This window comes from Notechis scutatus, chromosome 2 (assembly GCF_049901735.1).
Source record: "Notechis scutatus isolate UNSWTSFEM ecotype Mainland chromosome 2, rNotScu1.2, whole genome shotgun sequence".
NCBI lineage: Eukaryota > Metazoa > Chordata > Lepidosauria > Squamata > Elapidae > Notechis > Notechis scutatus.
This window is the reverse complement of record NC_142010.1, coordinates 148,930,487-148,947,783: the sequence shown is the minus strand read 5'-3', so window position 1 is coordinate 148,947,783 and position 17,297 is coordinate 148,930,487. Positions and strand designations below refer to the sequence as shown.

General features: G+C 39.6%; 1 protein-coding gene across 4 annotated transcripts in view; it reads left to right on the top strand.

Annotated features, from left to right (window-relative positions):
- The first annotated feature begins 3,321 nt into the window (after positions 1 to 3,321).
- Positions 3,322 to 17,297, top strand: part of CXXC1 (CXXC finger protein 1) — a 30,849-nt gene continuing 16,873 nt past the window's right edge. Inside the window, exons 1-7 of one of the 4 annotated variants that reach the window (XM_087956618.1) lie at positions 3,429 to 3,556; positions 4,207 to 4,322; positions 5,775 to 5,875; positions 10,168 to 10,310; positions 12,594 to 12,752; positions 12,917 to 12,943; positions 14,236 to 14,385. In XM_087956618.1, the coding sequence (XP_087812744.1) occupies positions 3,554 to 3,556; positions 4,207 to 4,322; positions 5,775 to 5,875; positions 10,168 to 10,310; positions 12,594 to 12,752; positions 12,917 to 12,943; positions 14,236 to 14,385 (699 nt within the window). In that variant the 5' untranslated portion in view covers positions 3,429 to 3,553. Of the gene's footprint in view, positions 3,557 to 4,206; positions 4,323 to 5,774; positions 5,876 to 10,167; positions 10,311 to 12,593; positions 12,753 to 12,916; positions 12,944 to 14,235; positions 14,386 to 17,297 lie in introns of all 4 variants that reach the window. The other 3 variants (XM_087956620.1, XM_087956619.1, XM_087956621.1) reach the window with 3 other exon arrangements.

The following is a 17,297-nucleotide window of genomic DNA, read 5'->3' as shown; positions in this document are numbered from 1 at the left end:
AAAAAAAAAAAAAAAAATCCATTAATTTTTTAAATAAAAATTTGTAAAAAATATTCACATAAAAGTGACCCCCAAATGTAAAAACACAGCAGTAAAATGGATGGACTAAGTTAAAGTGGCAATGAGTGATGGGAGATTTGCAAGAACAAGTTATAGAGCATCAGAAAGAAAATCTAAATGGTCTCTAGGCATTGAAAATAACCTGGCAGCACATAATCAATGAAAATGTGAAAACAACTATACCGTAATTGAAATCTATGTTTCAAAACCTTAGTATTTTGCTTTATAGATTTCACAAACTAAATGGGCAGGAAGAATGAAATATTTGCCATAATACGAGATTCTGGTTTGTTTCTGTAAGGATTTTTATTTTTTTTGGAAACATGAACCATTCCTGTCAGAAACTCAGTGCTTCAACTGCTTAAGGTCAAGTCCAACAATTAAAAATAATTCAATCCAGTGTTCTGTTGCCAATTTGTTAACAAATAACTTCTAGTCACCAAAGTAGAGAGAGAGGTATGAGAAAAATCTTTATTGCTGGTCCAGGAAGATAAAGACATTATTTACTTTTTTCTTGCTTGCTATTCATCTGGAGCTAAGAAAGTCAAAAAGTATTACTGTATATATAGTCTTATTCTGCAAAAATAATATGTAACATCCTTTTATCCTAGCAACAATTTTAAGGTATTTAGGACTATCAGGCCCGATCAACACATCAAAAGGTAGTTATTTTTCTGATTTAATAGCCAACAATTTTGCTCAAAATCCAAAGCTGTTGATAAATACCATACACCCAATTTTAATGAGAAATAATATAAAAATTACTCACATCAGCCTTTAAATGTATCATGCTGACCATATGGTCACATCACAACTAAATCATTTACTGACTATGAAAGGGTACTAAGATAAATAAGTCTGAACAAATATATTTTAATTTCATTGGAAAAAAGAAAAAGAAACAAACAAACTGAAAGATAGCTGTTATAATCTCAGATATCTTGAGATAATACCTGCAAAAAGCTTGAAGTAGTTTAGAAAAAAGAATATTGATCACAGGGTTAGGAAACTAAAATGAGAATGAGGGGTCCTTGGTGCTCTCTGAGCTTGGTTGTTTTCTTGCAGATGTTTCATTACCCAAACTAGATAACATCATTAATACTAATAGGGAGTGGAGCTGGGTTTCATTTTATTTTCTAGTGGCTTGTCTTGTTAGTGTTGGGTCCAGTTCACAAGGAAACAACAAAACAACAATACACTACCTTTCCTCGATTTCCTTATCAGCAAAGACTGCTGTAGCAAACTAGAAACACAAGTCTACAGAAAAACTACCCCCACCAACCAAGTACTTCACTACCAAAGTAATAACCCAACCTCTCATAAGAGAAATCATTTAAGAACACTATTCAGATGAGCACAAAGACACTCAGCAATCCTGAACATCAGAAAAAGAAAACAGATAATCTATATAACACGTTGAAACAAAATGGTATCCATGCAACGTCATCAAAAAGTGCTTGACTACTCAATCCAATATAGCAATACAACCAAACAAGCTGTAAGGATAACACTGTCACACATCAAAAACATCTCAGAACCCACCAATAGACTATTACAACTACATCAGAGGTAGTATTCAGCTGGTTCTGACCAGTTCTGGAGAACCAGTAGCAGAAATATTGAGTAGTTCGGAGAACTGGCAAAGACCACCTCTGACTGGAGATTTTACAGTCTCCTTCCCCTGCCACGCCCACCAAGCCACACCCACAGAACCGGTAATAAAAAATTTTTGAATTCCACCACTGAACTACATGGCATCAGCATAGCACACAAACCAACTAAAGGTCTCCAAAATAGGTAGACCAAAAGACCCAGCAGGCCCCGGGTGGTGGTGGGGAAACCCAGGAATCATTTACAATATACAGTGTAAAAACTGCCACAGCCACCATGAAGGACAAGCAGAAGACTAGCAGAAACATATCCATGAACACCAACGAACAGCCAGAAGACATAATGAAAATTCTTTAATTTCACAACACCTGAACAGACAGACATAGCAATCAACACCCAGATGAGCATAGATCAGATGAGCATAGATCGGGAAACCGGAAGAGCAGATTCCTGGCGTGCCACGGGGGAGTGCTGGAAACCAGAAGCTCAGCTTACCAGCACACACATGCGCTCCAGCCACCTGGTCTTCTGGTTTCTTAATGCACATGCGCAGGCGAAGACCAGCTGGCTGGCATGCGGACATGCGTGAAGACCAGAAGAGCAATGGGCAATGGCTGGCGTGCCCGGAGAGATGGCTCTGCGTGCCATTTCCGGTATGCGTGGCAAAGGTTCGCCATCACGGGCATAGATTAACAAGATTAACATCAGACCAACAATCAAGAAATAAACAATACCCCAATCAAGGAACTGCCAAACAAGCTAACAGTCAACAACCCAACCCTATAATCTCCAAGACCACTCCCACCAACACTGATAGGGCAAGTCACTAGAATATAAAGAGACAGCAAAGCCTACTCCTTAATAGCACTGATGTTACCTAATTTGGTTAATGAAACATCTGCAAGAAAACAATCAAACTTTGAGAGCACCGAGAACCCATCATTTCAACTCTGAGCTACAAATATTCTCCTCTATTTGTCAAACAAGAATTTAAGGTACAACATATTTACAATTTACACGACTATAGAATTTTGCAGTAGGTAAAATTATTTTTCACCTAGGGTACTTATTTTTTTATTTTTATTTCAGCAGTAGTCACTATTCCCAGATTTGATAAAATGGGATATGCTATTTGATATTTTCATTCAATGGGATAAGGTTGCATACAAGCACTAATTATTGTACCAGCAACAAATCAAAAGGCGGGTGCTTTTCAAATATGTTAGCATATATTATGATGACTGTTTATATCAAACGGTATCACTACTTTGTTAGTCGCTTTCTTTTGTATAATAAGAACTATCACTTGTTTCTTGAAACTAAAAGCTTAGTTGAGCCTGGATCAACAATCGCATAGGGAGACTCCTAACCTTGGTCCTCCAGATGTTTTACTAAAATCCTCATCACGGGATTGCCTCGACCATTATGAACGGGTGAGAGTCGTAGCACAGCGTTGCAGTAATGGCTATGAGCGACGGAAAATGTAGCTGTACCCCGCTTAAGACAGTCCCAAGGTTGGGTAAAGGTACGCTTCGTATAAAGTCTAGCTGTCTTCTCCTCTCTCACGCTCCGAAGAAACAGATTAAACAGATCTTTTTTTCCATACCCAAGGAGTGGTTAGCACGGTCATTTTGCCTTTCTCTCCTACAGAGGGCGCTGATTATTTTGGTGGGAATAATTCTGGAATCCGTCCAGTCCCACCGGAAATGGCTGCGAGGAACGGCCATCTTTGTAAAGGGCAAAAGAGATCGAGCAACCAGGATGTTATTTCTTCCTTTGAGCGAATGGTAGCGGAAACGAATACGACAAGGCCACCTGCCTTCCTGTCGCCTGGCTCCCTTGTCTTGATTCAGAAGAAGGGAACTGGCCGAGCGGAGAGATCATGGTGAGCGCACAAAATCGTGACGGCTGCATTCGGGTCGCATCTGATCCTATCAGAGCAGGGCCGTTTCACGGCAAGGATGTCGATCGAAGTCGGGCAGGCAGGATCCCGGCCGTGGAAGAGGAATGGCAGCTTGGGGGCGGGGGCATGGGGGGAAGAAGCAGAGTCGTCCGGAGTCTCTTCCGAGTCCCCCTTCGCCCATTAGTGAGTCCCAAGGCTGAGTGGGTTGACCAAGGGTTGGAAACTGGGCTCTTTAAGTTTTGCAAAAGAAAATGGGACTTATCGGATCTGTTGGGATGAGACGATTTGTCCGTTGAGCCAGACTGGCTTCTTTTGCTATCAGCCAATTTTAAAAGCTGGATAAAGAGGATTTTCCAAAGATTTTTTTCTTTTTTCTTTCTTTTTGCAGCCCCTTTTGTAGGGGGCAGAGGCTCAACACAATTGGGCTTCCTTGAAATTTCACCCATCTTGTCGCATTCAGAGATAAGATCTCATGATCTCCGTTTATCCCTAGAAAAGAATATTTTAAGATTTTCCATTGCTCGATTCAAATACTTGAAATAGTGCAATTTAAAGACCAGAATTTCCTTTTGCTAGCTGCTTATAATGGCCATGTCATCGTTAATTCTTTCTATTTTTTTCCTGGAATTCAGGATGAATTTTCTGACCCTGATTTGGCAGTTATGGGTGAAGAATCAAAATCTGAGAATGGAGAGAATGCTCCTGTCTATTGCATCTGTCGCAAACCTGATATCAATTGTTTCATGATGTGAGTATTGCTGGAAGAAATAGAAAAACTTGGTACTGGGAGCTCCTTCACACGTTATGAGGTTGCATTGAGGATGGCAGCCAGTGCAAAACCCTTCTGTCAGTATGATATGCACTGATTTATTTCAGCAAGGTCTTCTGGGACATGTTCTTTTTAAAAAGTTAATATTTTTAATTATAATAAAGTTGTTAAAAACTTTGCTCATTCTGGAGTATACTTTTCAACATAAAGATATTAATGGCAGATTAAAAGGGGAAGATGACAAGGGCAAGAGAAGATGTTCTGCAAAGAGTAAAAAGGAATAATAAAAAAGACAATATTCTTTTGAATGAAGTATTTGTGAGGGCAAATTACTCAATATTTCCCAAATATTGCTAAAATTAGTAAAATTAGTAAATAATTAATAATAATAATAATAATAATAATCACAGTTTAGATTGACTCACTTTTAAACGTATACCCAGAGGTTAAACCTTGTAAGAACCCAAAAAGTATTGTCAGATGATGCCTGGGGCACACACAGGGAGCATTGATACTGATGAAGCTATTTCTGTCTGGTAACTTGAGAGGAATATTATTCAATAGCAGGTGAATACCATTAAATTAAAACAGTTCTAAAATAAGATTAAGGTGAATGCACCAAAAAAGCAGTGTGACAAATGTTAAATGTCTTGTGAAGTTATTATGAATTTAAGATAGGAGTCATTAGGAAAAGGCCACTATATGTGGGCAAAGATGGGCAAAGATTAAGATGATAAGATTTACTTTATTTTGCTTTTACTTTTATTAGTTTGACAATGTAGGTTGTAATATGTGGCTCACCTAAAATTAATGAACAGAGTGATTTGGATCTTATGCTGAGCCTGGGAATTTATTTTCAGGACCAGAACTTTTAACTTTTCTGACATTTCTGATTTTCCCTTCAAGTGTTCTTTTATATGAGGAGCTTCAGTCAGGAGAAAAAAAATAGCCTGTGCATCCATTATTAGATATTTGAGAGGTAGAAGAAACTCTTGATCTTCTGAAGTTCAGCTAAATATTTATTATTCAACCTTATCTCTCTCTTATTCGCCCCTTTCCAATAGAAGATGCTACGCTTTTTAAGAATTCCCTATTATGTACTTAGTTAGAACCTGTTTGGTTAAGACTTCAGTGTGGAAACTGGGAGACCTTGAGTTCTAGTTTTGTTTTAATTGCAAAGCCAACTGGGTGACAGTTGGCTAGTCACTTTCTCAGCCCTAGGAAAGAGGCAGTAACAAAGCACTTCTGAAATCTTGCCAGGAAAACTGCAGGGACTTGTCCAGGCAGTCACCAGGGGTCAGCATTGACTTGAAGAGATACATACAGTTATATTTAAGCAGATGAGTTTTGTCTGCCAGTGTCTTTTACGGATTCTCAAATGCATAAAAAATTTGATTAATGAATCTTCACTGTTCTTTTTTCTCTCTCCAGAGGCTGTGATCACTGCAATGAATGGTTCCATGGCCACTGCATTAACATTACTGAGAAGATGGCAAAAGCAATTCGGGAATGGTACTGCATGCAGTGCCGAGGTAAGTTTAAAATCCTGTTTGTGTGTGTGTGTATGATAAATCTCTGTCTCATGAAGCATATATGGATATGTCCTTAAGTGGTGTGCTAGAAACTTAGAATTTATAGGGATTTTCCCCTCGAAAGTTAATATTTAAAATTTCATGGCAAAACATCCTTCAGAAACAAAGCTTCAATAATAAATCAAAAAGAAAACCAGCTTCTGATCTTTGAATCTATATAGCAAAGCTTTTTGTAGAATATAAAAATACTTCAAGAATAATTGTTCTGAAAAGTTCCGGTTGCAAGGCTTCGACAGCGGCAGGAATCCGCGATCATGCGTGGTTCCTGCTGCGCTCGCTGCTGAAGTGCCCCCGATCCAGCTGGATTTGGAGGCTATGGTTACCCCGTAGAGGTAACCGAAGATAGGTGGGATCTGGGCAGGGGTCTGGGGGTATCGCAACCCCCTTCCTCAGCGGGCTTAACTCACTTTTCCTAAGGCGGTGGAGCGGCGGTCAGCAATGGCTGCCACAAAGAAGCTTTCAGCGGACAAGAAAGTGCAGGAGGAAGTCAGAGAAAATGAAAGTTTTTGGCTGAACCGGGACAATAAGCAACATCTAAATAACCTGGAATTCAACTTTTCAAATGATACATTGTTTCCCAAGAAGATCGTGAAAAGCGGCGAGTGAAAGTGAATAAGGGAAAGTTCTTTTTTTTTTTACTCTCCTTCCCTACGGAAATAGCAAATGAAAATCGGAAAAACCTGCTTTGGCACAGAAGGTAATTAAATTTGAAAATTAAAGCCAAGAGGATATTAAAGATTTCTGAACATTGGAATTAAAAATTAAAACTTTTTTGCTATAAGTGGGAAGGGAGAGGTAAAGGATCTTTAAGATTTTGTTGGAGGAGACTCCTTGGAGCTTACAAGATTAGAGACAAATGGTTATAAAACTTCTAAAAAATTACTTTGGAACTGTGTAACTGAATTCTACCCCAGAAAGAGAAAATATAAAAGAAAAAAGTGCTAAATGAAACATTTTGTGCTGATTTGCATTGCTTTGTGACTTTGGGACTCTTGGAGACTATTTTTTGAAAGACTTAAAATATTTGGGTTGTTTAAAAGAAAAAAAAATGGCATTATCGGTTGAAGAATTGAAAATAGAATTCAAAAAGCTAAAAGAAGAGGAACAAGAGGGCAAGGGCTCTTCTGGATCTGTTTTTCACTTCTTAGAAATGGCGATTTCTACTTACCAGGAATTACAACAAGAAAGTTGGGATGAAGAAGAAGAGGAAGCCATCTTTAATGGACAAATGATTTTAGTCGAGGAAGAAAAGGGAAGGGGAAAGAAAATGGAGAACCCAAGAATTAAAAAAAACAACCAAGAAAAGGAATAAGATGAAAAATCGATATAAGGTCAGAAAGCAACAAAAAAGAAGAATACAACAGAGAGGGGAGACCAAGAGGGTGGAGATTGAGAGATGGGGGGATAAAAAGGTTAGAATTGACAAGAGAGGAAGGGAAAAAGCGAAGAGAAGTTATAAAGGCTTAAAACAAGATGTTAAAAAACAAGGTTTTTTTAGAGACAAAGGGTAAAATATAATTAAAAAAGAGATTCTGCAAAAGTACACAAGACCGTATTGTAGTATTTGTATTTGAAATAGAGTTAGAAAATTGGAATATTATATGAGTTAATAATACATTAGAGGGAATGTGTAAAATGTTTAAGATTTAATAATAGAGTTTAATTTGCTAACATTGTTTTTACTATATTATAAGCTTATTACTTCTTTTTTTTATTATTCTAAAATGTAGTATTTAGAAGGAACTAAGCACAATCAGTATGGAAATTATATATTACTTTAAGTGTTAAATTTAGGGAAAAGACAAAAAGGCGTCATACTTCAACCAGTGATTACAGGAGAAATTTTGTATTAAAGAGAAAAGATAAACAGATAATAGAAGAAGAACGGACAAAAGATGCAAGTATAATGATTTAAATTGAGATGAAATAAATAAAATAGAATTAAGAGAGTGAAAAGAAGGGGAAAATATATAGAGAATATAGAATGTTAAACAAGATATGAAATAGTATATAAGGTGAGCATGAATTTGATTTATGTCTGTACAAAAAGATTTAACCTGGGGTTAAGCCGCTTTCCAAAAAGAAGTTTTATGTTTCTATGTTTTGTGTTTTGTTTATGGTTACCTATTGAGAATTAATAAAATTTTGGAAGAATGTTAGAAGAGAATAATGAAATTGTAAACAAGACTGATGAAAGTATAAGTACAATGAATAAAAAGATATAGAAATTTAAGTAAAAGAAATATAATTGAACAGAAGTAAAGCAAACTAGAAAAAGGGTAATAAGATATGCATATTAAAATATAGAAATGTGATAATTTGGAATTATACTGTACTTAAGATGTTTTATATGTCTTGTAAAAATTTAATAAGTAACTTTCAGAAAAGAGGTTCTATGCTTTGTTTGTATATTGTTATTAAAAATTAATAAAATTTGTTTAAAAAAAAGAATAATTGTTCTATATAATAACTAAGACTAAGTGCAGCATAGCTTGAACTGGTAAAATGCAGTTTCCAGATGGCTGGCTGGGTGACTTTAGGCCAGACGTTAGGCCAGTCACTCTTTCTCAATCTCCCCTCCCCCGGTTGTTGTGGGGGAAATAGGAAGAGGAAGGTATATAATGTATGCTCAGCCCTTTGAGATACATACAAAAAAGGAGGAATAATAACAACAACAATAATAATAATAGCAGCAGCAGCAGCAAGAATTTTAGAAAATACATCAAGAAATTGCAGCTTCTTGCAATAACACCAGCAGAACTGCAAAAAACTGTGCTACTTGGAACATCGTGCATCTTAAGAAAATACTTGGTTGATACTTATGCTGGCAGCACCCTGTATCAACTGTTAGCGCCAGTCAATTATATTTGTGATACATTTTTAAATGTTCAGTTGACTGAGTTTCATGTTTTAATAATAATTAATAATAATAATAATAATACATTTTATATGTTCAGTTGACTGAGTTTCATGTTTAATGAATAAAAGAGACAATATTTGTGATACATTTTAGATGTTTAGTTGACTGAGTTTCATGTTTGAGGAATAAAGTAGATAGTAACAACAACAACATTGTTTATGCATTGCATTGAAACGCAGGCACATGGGTAAAGTAGCATGGAGCTGGAGAACTTATCCCCTGAATTTGGGAGAGAAAACAGTAGAGGTGGTCTTTGACTTATGACCACAACTGAGCACAACATTTCTGTTGCTAAGCGAGACAGGTGTTAAGTGAACACTGTTCCATTTTACAACCTTTCTTGCCACAGTTGTTAAGTGAATTTGGCTTCCTCATTGATTTTACTTATCATAAGTTGCAAAAGGGGATCAGATGACCCCGGGAGATACTGCAACTGTCGTAAATATGAGTCAGTTGCCAAGGGTCTGAATTTTAATCATGTGACCATGGGGATGCTGCAACCGTCGTAAGTGTGAAAAAAAGGCCATAGGTCACTTTTTTCATTGCCATTGTAACTTCAAATGGTCACTAAACCAACTGTTGTAATTTGAGGACTACCTTACACTTTTGCTTTTTATCACCACCATCCCCCAACCCAGTATGAATCCTAAGTAAACCAGGCAAAGAGTAAAGCATTTACTGTGGAGGGTCAAGGTTTTTTTTATAAAATACAGAAACAAATGATACATACATTTGGTATATGTGAGGCATGGGAAAGCAATTAATCAAATAATAAAAGATATTGATTAGACATGAAGCTTAAACAATAAACCATTGATTCTAGATAATATTTTACAAGTGGCAAATTTATGGGTTATAACATTCCCTTTCCCAGCTGCGTTTGTTTCTTTCTTAACACTTGCAAGTCAATTTAAGGATTTCCAGAATATTCTGCCTATTATTTAGTTGCTAAGAAAGCTAATTCTTCTCTCCTACCAAAAGAAATGGCCTTTGATTAGAGCCCTAAAGTTAGAGAAAGAGGTCTATACTGCCATGCTAAAATACTAATACCTATAAAAAGCCTTAAAATTCCAAGCAACAAATGAAAATGATCTTAGCTTCCTGCTATTTTATTTCTAAAGGAGGAGGTATGTCCCAGCTCTTCATTTTGCTTTATTTTGGGTAAAATTGCTTTAAGATAACAGTCTCTTTTTCCAAGTAACACAGAAAAGCATACATAGTGTTAATATAAAAAAAAAAATTCAATTACATTCAGATAATTTCTTTGAAATGGGTTATGTATTCTCATAACATAGATCGCTTTCTCTTGCAGAGAGAGACCCCACCCTTGAAATCCGATATAGGCACAAAAAGTCCAAGGAAAAGGACCGTGAAGGTGACCGTGAACGTGCTGAAAAAGATGAGATGCGTGTGAAAGCCCAAGAACTGGCCCTGGAGCAGAGCCGCAACTCCAAAGTAAGGGGATGGGATGCAACGGAGATCATGTCATCTTACAAGGCCTGGCATTCTAACTCCAGAATGTTGACGTGATTTGAACGGTTGGGTTCTAGACTAGTATATTGAAGCAACTGCCTTTCCTAACAGTCTTGGTCAGGCTGTTTATGATCATTTCTTAAGATTTACATAGCCACAAGATGGAGATTTAATGTAGTCAAATAGGTAAATACCATACTTAGTTTCTAGCTACTTGGTGACCCAGCTGTTCTTCCCTTTGATGGGAGGGCAGAAAGATGAAGCCATTTAGAAGATCGTAGGACAGTTACAGATACCTGAGGCCAAATTGCATTTGGAAATTCAAGGCATTCCTTTCAGTCTGTTTAGTTAATACGCTAAATCAGATTCTCTTGAAATTTTCCTTCCCTTTCTCTTTGTTTTAATGCTTAAAACAAATTATTGTTTATTTCCCTGACAAAATTATGTATTTTAAATCAGATGTGCCTCTTTAGGGTATATTTAAAGAGCTAGTTTAGGGTAGTGGTTAAGGTCTGTACTAGAAACCCGGATAAACGTACAAGTTCTAGTTCTGGCATAGAGGGTCACTCTGTCTCAGTGCAACCCACCTCACAGAGTTCCTGTTAGGAGGAGGGGGAAATGTTTTGTATGCTGCCTTTAGTTGTAGAAAATAAAATGGGGATATAAAATTGAATAAATATCAGCTGGGCAATATCAGTTGCTTTTGTTAATGTTTAATGTTTAAGCATCTTCGATTTTCCTCCTGTGTTCTTTCTACAAATCTGAGATTAACCATAAGGCCCTTTTGAATCGTGCACAGTGGAATAGGAATCCTGAGATTTTGACTTGTGCAATTTTAGAATTTCCTTTATATCGCCTACATTAGGGCTTTCCATTTTTTCCCCTTTAGTTGAAATCACTTATCAGAAAGTCCTTTTCACCCAATATAGATAAAATACCTTTAAGTCAATTTAAATGTCCCTGTTGTGCTTGGAGTAATGCGTTTGTGAGTCATTACCCAAAGAGAAACCACTTTTACCCAATTCTGGATAATTTACCCAGGTTTGGGAAACACTGGCTTATACGGAATGATGTCCTGGCAGTTGTTTTATAAAATGCAAAACATAGAAATGATAAGTCAGCAAGACCATAATGGGAAAGTTTAAAAAGCAGCTTTGAAAAGACTTATCTCCCTATTTTCTAATCCTGTCACTTTTGATCTAAATCTAGGAAGGTTTTATCACAATTGAAAAGCACTAGCTGTGTATTAGGGAAAGCTGAGTTCTGCAACTGAACAGGCCATGGTTACTTTTAATTGGGGGTGGGGTATCTTCTAGAAGCTGCTAAACAACTTCCTGGGATTCATAGCTATAGTCTGAGCATGCCCCTCACTTTTACCTAAAAGAATACTAATTCTTGTATATACTGTGTTTCCCCGAACATAAGACCTGGTCTTATTTTCTTTTGGCCTTCAAAATAAATGCCAGATCTTATTTTGGGGGATGTCTTACCTGCTTATCTTAGGACCACCGCAGGCAGATCTCCCACACCCCAACACCTGTCACGCCGTTGTCCAAGTTCTGCGGCTGCTTGTGGCCAGATGCTGCGTGGCTTGTCGTGCTGGTGCCGGCACTCGCAGCAGGTTGTTGTATCACGCCATGTGCAATGGCACAACATGCCATGTGGTGTCTGGCCATGAGCAGCTGCAGAAGTCGCGGCGTGGGAGGTCCTGCTGCCACTTGCTGCACTGATCATAATAAAACAGCAGGAGGAATAGATATAACTGAATCTCTTTCCCCCCCTCTATTCTGGAGAGGTGAGCAACCTAAGGTCCCCAGGCACCATTCTCATGACTCTGGAGGCACCTGTGATGATGGGGGTTGAAAATTTTCCCAACACTATGAGTTGGAATATAGTTAACAGAATTACCCTAAATGAGGGTTAACGTGTCCTGCAAAAACCCTTGATTTGCCAGTTGATTTTTATTCCTTCCCCCAGTCCTCTTTCCCAACCTACTCATTACCATTATTAGCCAAAAAATATTATGTGCATGAGAAGGTTGCCTCTTCCTCTTCTATTTACACGCCAAACCGAAGGGATGGAGCTTACTTCCACGTAAACGTGAACCGGAGGTCCTTGCCCGTGATTAATCTTGAGTCCGTGCTTGTGCATCCTGGCTCTTTTGAGGAACACAGTGATGGGTTTGGGACTAAGCCAGGGACAGAGCGGATGGGATTCCCTCAGGTGCAAAGCCCTTCTCACACCTGTCCGTGTTCTTATTTGCAGCAAATCAAGCGCTCGGCCCGCATGTGTGGAGAATGTGAGGCCTGCCGGCGCACGGAGGACTGTGGGCAGTGTGATTTCTGCCGGGACATGAAGAAGTTTGGTGGGCCTAACAAAATCCGTCAGAAATGCCGCCTGAGGCAGTGCCAGGTTCGGGCTCGGGTGAGTGTCGTGGTGGGCAATTCCCTGCCCTGAGATCATTGCATGTTTTCTCTAGGGGGCACTTTCTTGGCTGTTCACTCCCAAGAGGCAGCCACCTCGAATTTGAAGCTGTTGGTTGTGTGTAGCTCACACGTGATTTTTTTTTCCCATTCTTTTCTTCCTAGGAGTCCTATAAATATTTTCCAGCTTCGGTAAGTTTCCTTTTTCCCTCCAGTTTTTTTTCCCTTTTCTTTTTTGCTTTTTCTTTTTTTAAAAAACATCTTAATAATCAGGATTAAGATAATAGGTGAGTGCTAAGTTGGGACTCCTGGGATTTTTTTTTTTCCCTAGATAGGGAAGCTTGCCCTATACATCCAATACAATGAGGTGGCGATAGCCTAGAAGTGGTGGACTGAACTATTTGAGATTGTGGGTGAAAACGCATCTCTTTTGCATACAGGTTACAGCCTTTCAGCTTACAGCCTTTCATTTAGTGACTGTTTGAAGCTGGAAAAAAGTGACCATTGTTTCACACTTAACGACTGATGCAGCATCCCCATGGTCACATGATCAAAATTCACTTGGCAACTGGCTCATATTTATGATGGTTGCAGTGTCCCTGAGGTCAGTGGGGAAGCCAGATTCACGATTAGTAACCGTGTTACTAATTAAAATAGCTGCAGTGGTTCACTTAACGACTGTGGCAAGAAAGGTCATAAAATGGGGGCAAAACTCACTTAACAACCGTCTCGCTTGGCGACAGAAATTTGGGCCTCAATTGTGGTAATAAATCAAGGACTAGCTGGTACATAGCACGTGCACTCATGTTCATCTCCCACTTAAGAGAGAAAACCAACACAGCAGGGAGAAGGTTTTTCCTCTGCCCTACTTTGGGGTTTCCTGACTTCTTGGGTTTTTGTGGTCCTCTTCTTCCAATCCCAAGTAAGGCAACCACTGTAATTCCTATTGCCTTTCTCCGTTCAGTGCTGCAGTCCACCGTTTCATCTTATTTCCACCTCATTCTGCTGCCTGTATAGATCCGGCTTAACACCTGGGTTCATATTTCAAAGGGCGGGTGCTCGAAGACCCAGATTGCATGCATTTCTGTATCGTATTAGGTGGCAGGTTTTGCTGGGCCATTTGGCCTTGCTTCTTTGAGCTCTTAAGCCTTTTCTCCTATTATTATTATTATTATTATTATTAGGTTTGGGGATTGTTTTTTTGTTTTGTTTTTTTGCTGCTCGTGCTTTGCCGCTTGGCATTCAGCAAGCCCCGTTTTCTCTGTTTGCCACTCTGTGCCCAGGAACAGAAGGGTATGTTTGCACTGTCTTGGTGCCTGGTGCTTTTGTGAAGCCAGGCAGATGGCTTCTTTAATGCTTTCCTCTCTCTTTCTCTTTTCTTCCCCCCACCCCTCTCCCCACCCACCCCACCTTTTCTTCTCTCTTGCTACTTTCCCCTCCCCACCCCCCTGCTCTCTTCCCCCCCTTCCCCAATCGCTCAATAGATGTTACGGGGGCGGGAGGATGATCTGCAGATGCTAAAGGAACAGCTAGAATCGGCTGCCACACCTGAGCCTCTGTCGGATGATGATCTGCACATAGACCCCGATTTGTATCAGGAGCTTTGTTCAGGGGCCTTCGATGATCAGAATCTGGTGAGACCTATGGTAGACCCATTGCCTTGGGATTCCTAGGTCATGTTGGCAGGGTCATGCTTGCTTGGGTAGAAGAACCCCGCCCTAGGCTAGTGCATGCCCTGGGGTCCCCTCCCAATGTCACTCGGAGTTGGGGAAGGACATCTCCGAGAACTCCAGCTAAATGTTTGGCTCAACATTTCATGTGGGACTTGACCCAGGTCCTCAGCCTTTTAAAGCTCCCCGCTTGCCCATTTTCGACTATTTTCTTGAGCCTTGTATCTTCAGTTTATTCTCCAGCAATCTTTTTTGCCTTGATTTCCCCTTAATTCCTTTCATCTTCTCCCTCTGATTCTTCTACCCTGCTTCCTCTCAGCTCTGCTTTTCTGCTGACTACTTTCTCTCTCTCTCTCTCTCTCTCTCTCTCGGCAAAGATTCCCAATTCTAGGCTTTTTTTTTTGCTTGCCTGCTACCCTTTGCTTAACCAGCCATAGGTTTTCTCATGGACGTTTCATGTCTCTCACAGAAGCTGCGCTATTGATCATTGTTCCATGGACATTTCTTCCCCAAGCCTAGCCCATAACTTAGAATATTTGTCAACGGTCAGAGAGGTTAACTATTGCTTTGCCGGACAAGCTCTTAAATTGCCAATTTGATTTGGTTTCTAAATTATTTCATTGGCGTAATTTGGTTTTTTTTTCAAACTCTTTTAGAAAAGATGGCTATGGCATGCTTACTTGAGTCTGTAGTGGGAAGTGCAGGTGGCCATTGGGTTCGATCACTCGTTCAGCAGCTGTTCAAAGTTACCATCAATGCCGAATGAGGAGATTTAGGGTTGATCCTCAAAGCCACGACAGCATCGCCACAGTTATTTGATTGCAATTCAGGCACTAGGCAACTGTAATTACGATGGCTGCAGTGTCCCCTGATCACGTTATCGCTATTTGTGACCTTCCCTGCTGGCTTCTGCCAAGCAAAGTCAATGGAGAAGCCTGGCTGGAGTTTACAAATGGCAGTCCCGTGACATTGTGGGGTTCATTTAATGTCTCCAGCTGGAACTGCCATTGTAAGTTGGTGTGTTTACGTGATATTGCACTTTGCAACAGCATCATTTAGAGACGATGTTCCCAGTCCCAATAACTGCCATTAATCAAGGACTAGCTGTATCATAACCTCTGTATACAGAGAGCTGTAGTGTAATAGGCACTAAAGATCCATTTGTTTGATTGTTACAAATGGCCAATCTTTTTTTGCTTATTTGATGCTGGGTTAAGCATTTATTTTAATGAAACAGTACCATGCATCTTAAGGCATAATATGGTAATATACCTTTGTTAGTTAGGTGCTCTATTGATGTAGCTCCAATATAGCTATTTCTCACTTACCTCCCATTCATTCACTGACCAAAGTTACGGTGGTGCTGAAAACAAATAACTTCATAACCTCTTCACACCCTTTCAGCATTCTTCAGTCATGGGATTACTATTACAGTCAGTATGCATTGTCTTATGCCTGACTTATGGGTTTTTGTTACACACACACACACACACAAACACACAGAGTGCAGAGCAGAGAGATTGGAGAAAAAGGGATTGCAAGAAAGTAAGCTGTTTGTTCTACACATTGAAAGCAGTGTGATTCTGCCAAGCAGCCCGATGCTGCAGTACTCTTTTGAAATCTCTTCCTCTCCAGACTCTTTCTTCTGAGAAGGAGTTGGGGAGAAAAAAAAGGAAGTGATTTCTGTAGGCAGTTTCTTCTTGTTCTGCCCTTCCTCCCAGAGCAGAAAGATTGGAAAGAGATTTCAAGAGAATAAGCTCTTCTATATGTTAAGAACATTAGATCACATGGGTAGTTCAAGTCTTGAGAACTGCAGATGTGCTAGGCCATGGGTGTCAAACTCACGGCCCGCAGCCCAGATGCATCACGTGCTGGCCCTGTTTAGCAAAGGGGAAAAATAAACCCCAATATGTCACGTGATGCTGCGGTAACGCGAATTTGACACCCCTGTTTACAGCTTACTCTCCTGAAATCTCTTTTTTCTCCAATCTCTCCTCTATGGGTAGAGGGACAAAAAAAAGCAACCCGTTTCTTTAGGCAATCACTCCTTTGGTTGATCCTGTCTCACCCACAGAGCGGAAAAATCGGAGAGAGATTTCAAGAGAGTAAACTCTCTTGAAAGAGAGAGTTTGCTCTTTTACGCATAGAAAGTTGTATGATTGCACTGGCAGTGAGAAAGGGCGAGGCAAAGGGGAGATTGGTTGCTGAAATGGGTTGCTTTTTCCCCTCCTCCCCATAGAGTGGAAATATTGGAGATAGGGTTTTCAAGAGAGTAAACCATAGCATGTTGTTCCCGTCTCTGGGCTAGAGTGCAATAACATTGCTTTTAGTGTATAAGACAGTAAGCAGGCACTCAGCCATTCCAAAGGCAGGGGAGTGGCTAGGAGGCAAACAAAAGCTAAAGGTGTGGAATTGAGTAGTCTTGTCTCTGTCTAGTTGGAAGTCACAGTCACATGATTTCCCAATTAGTGGCTATTTTACTTAGTGGCAGAGCTGCTGATCCCAATTAGAGTTGTTAAGCAAGGACTACAGATTACAGATTAACAGAGTTGGAAGGGACCTTGTAGGTCATCTAGTCCAACCCCCCCGCCCGCCCAAGCAGGAGACCCTGCACCATTTCTGACAAATGGCAGTCCAATCTCTTCTTGACTATTTGTATAACTACAAAGCACTTAACTGGCAAAGGTATATAGTTTCCATGTCTGTTGGCCATGCTAGCTGGGCATTTAAGAGTTATAACTCAAATGCGTTTAAAAAGGTCCTAGGAAGCTGCAAACAACTTATGTGAATAGAGTGACTCACAGAGTGAGCCCAAGGCAGATGTTACACTCTTAATGTTTCCCATAAAACTGGGGGAATTTATGGTTGCTCCCAAT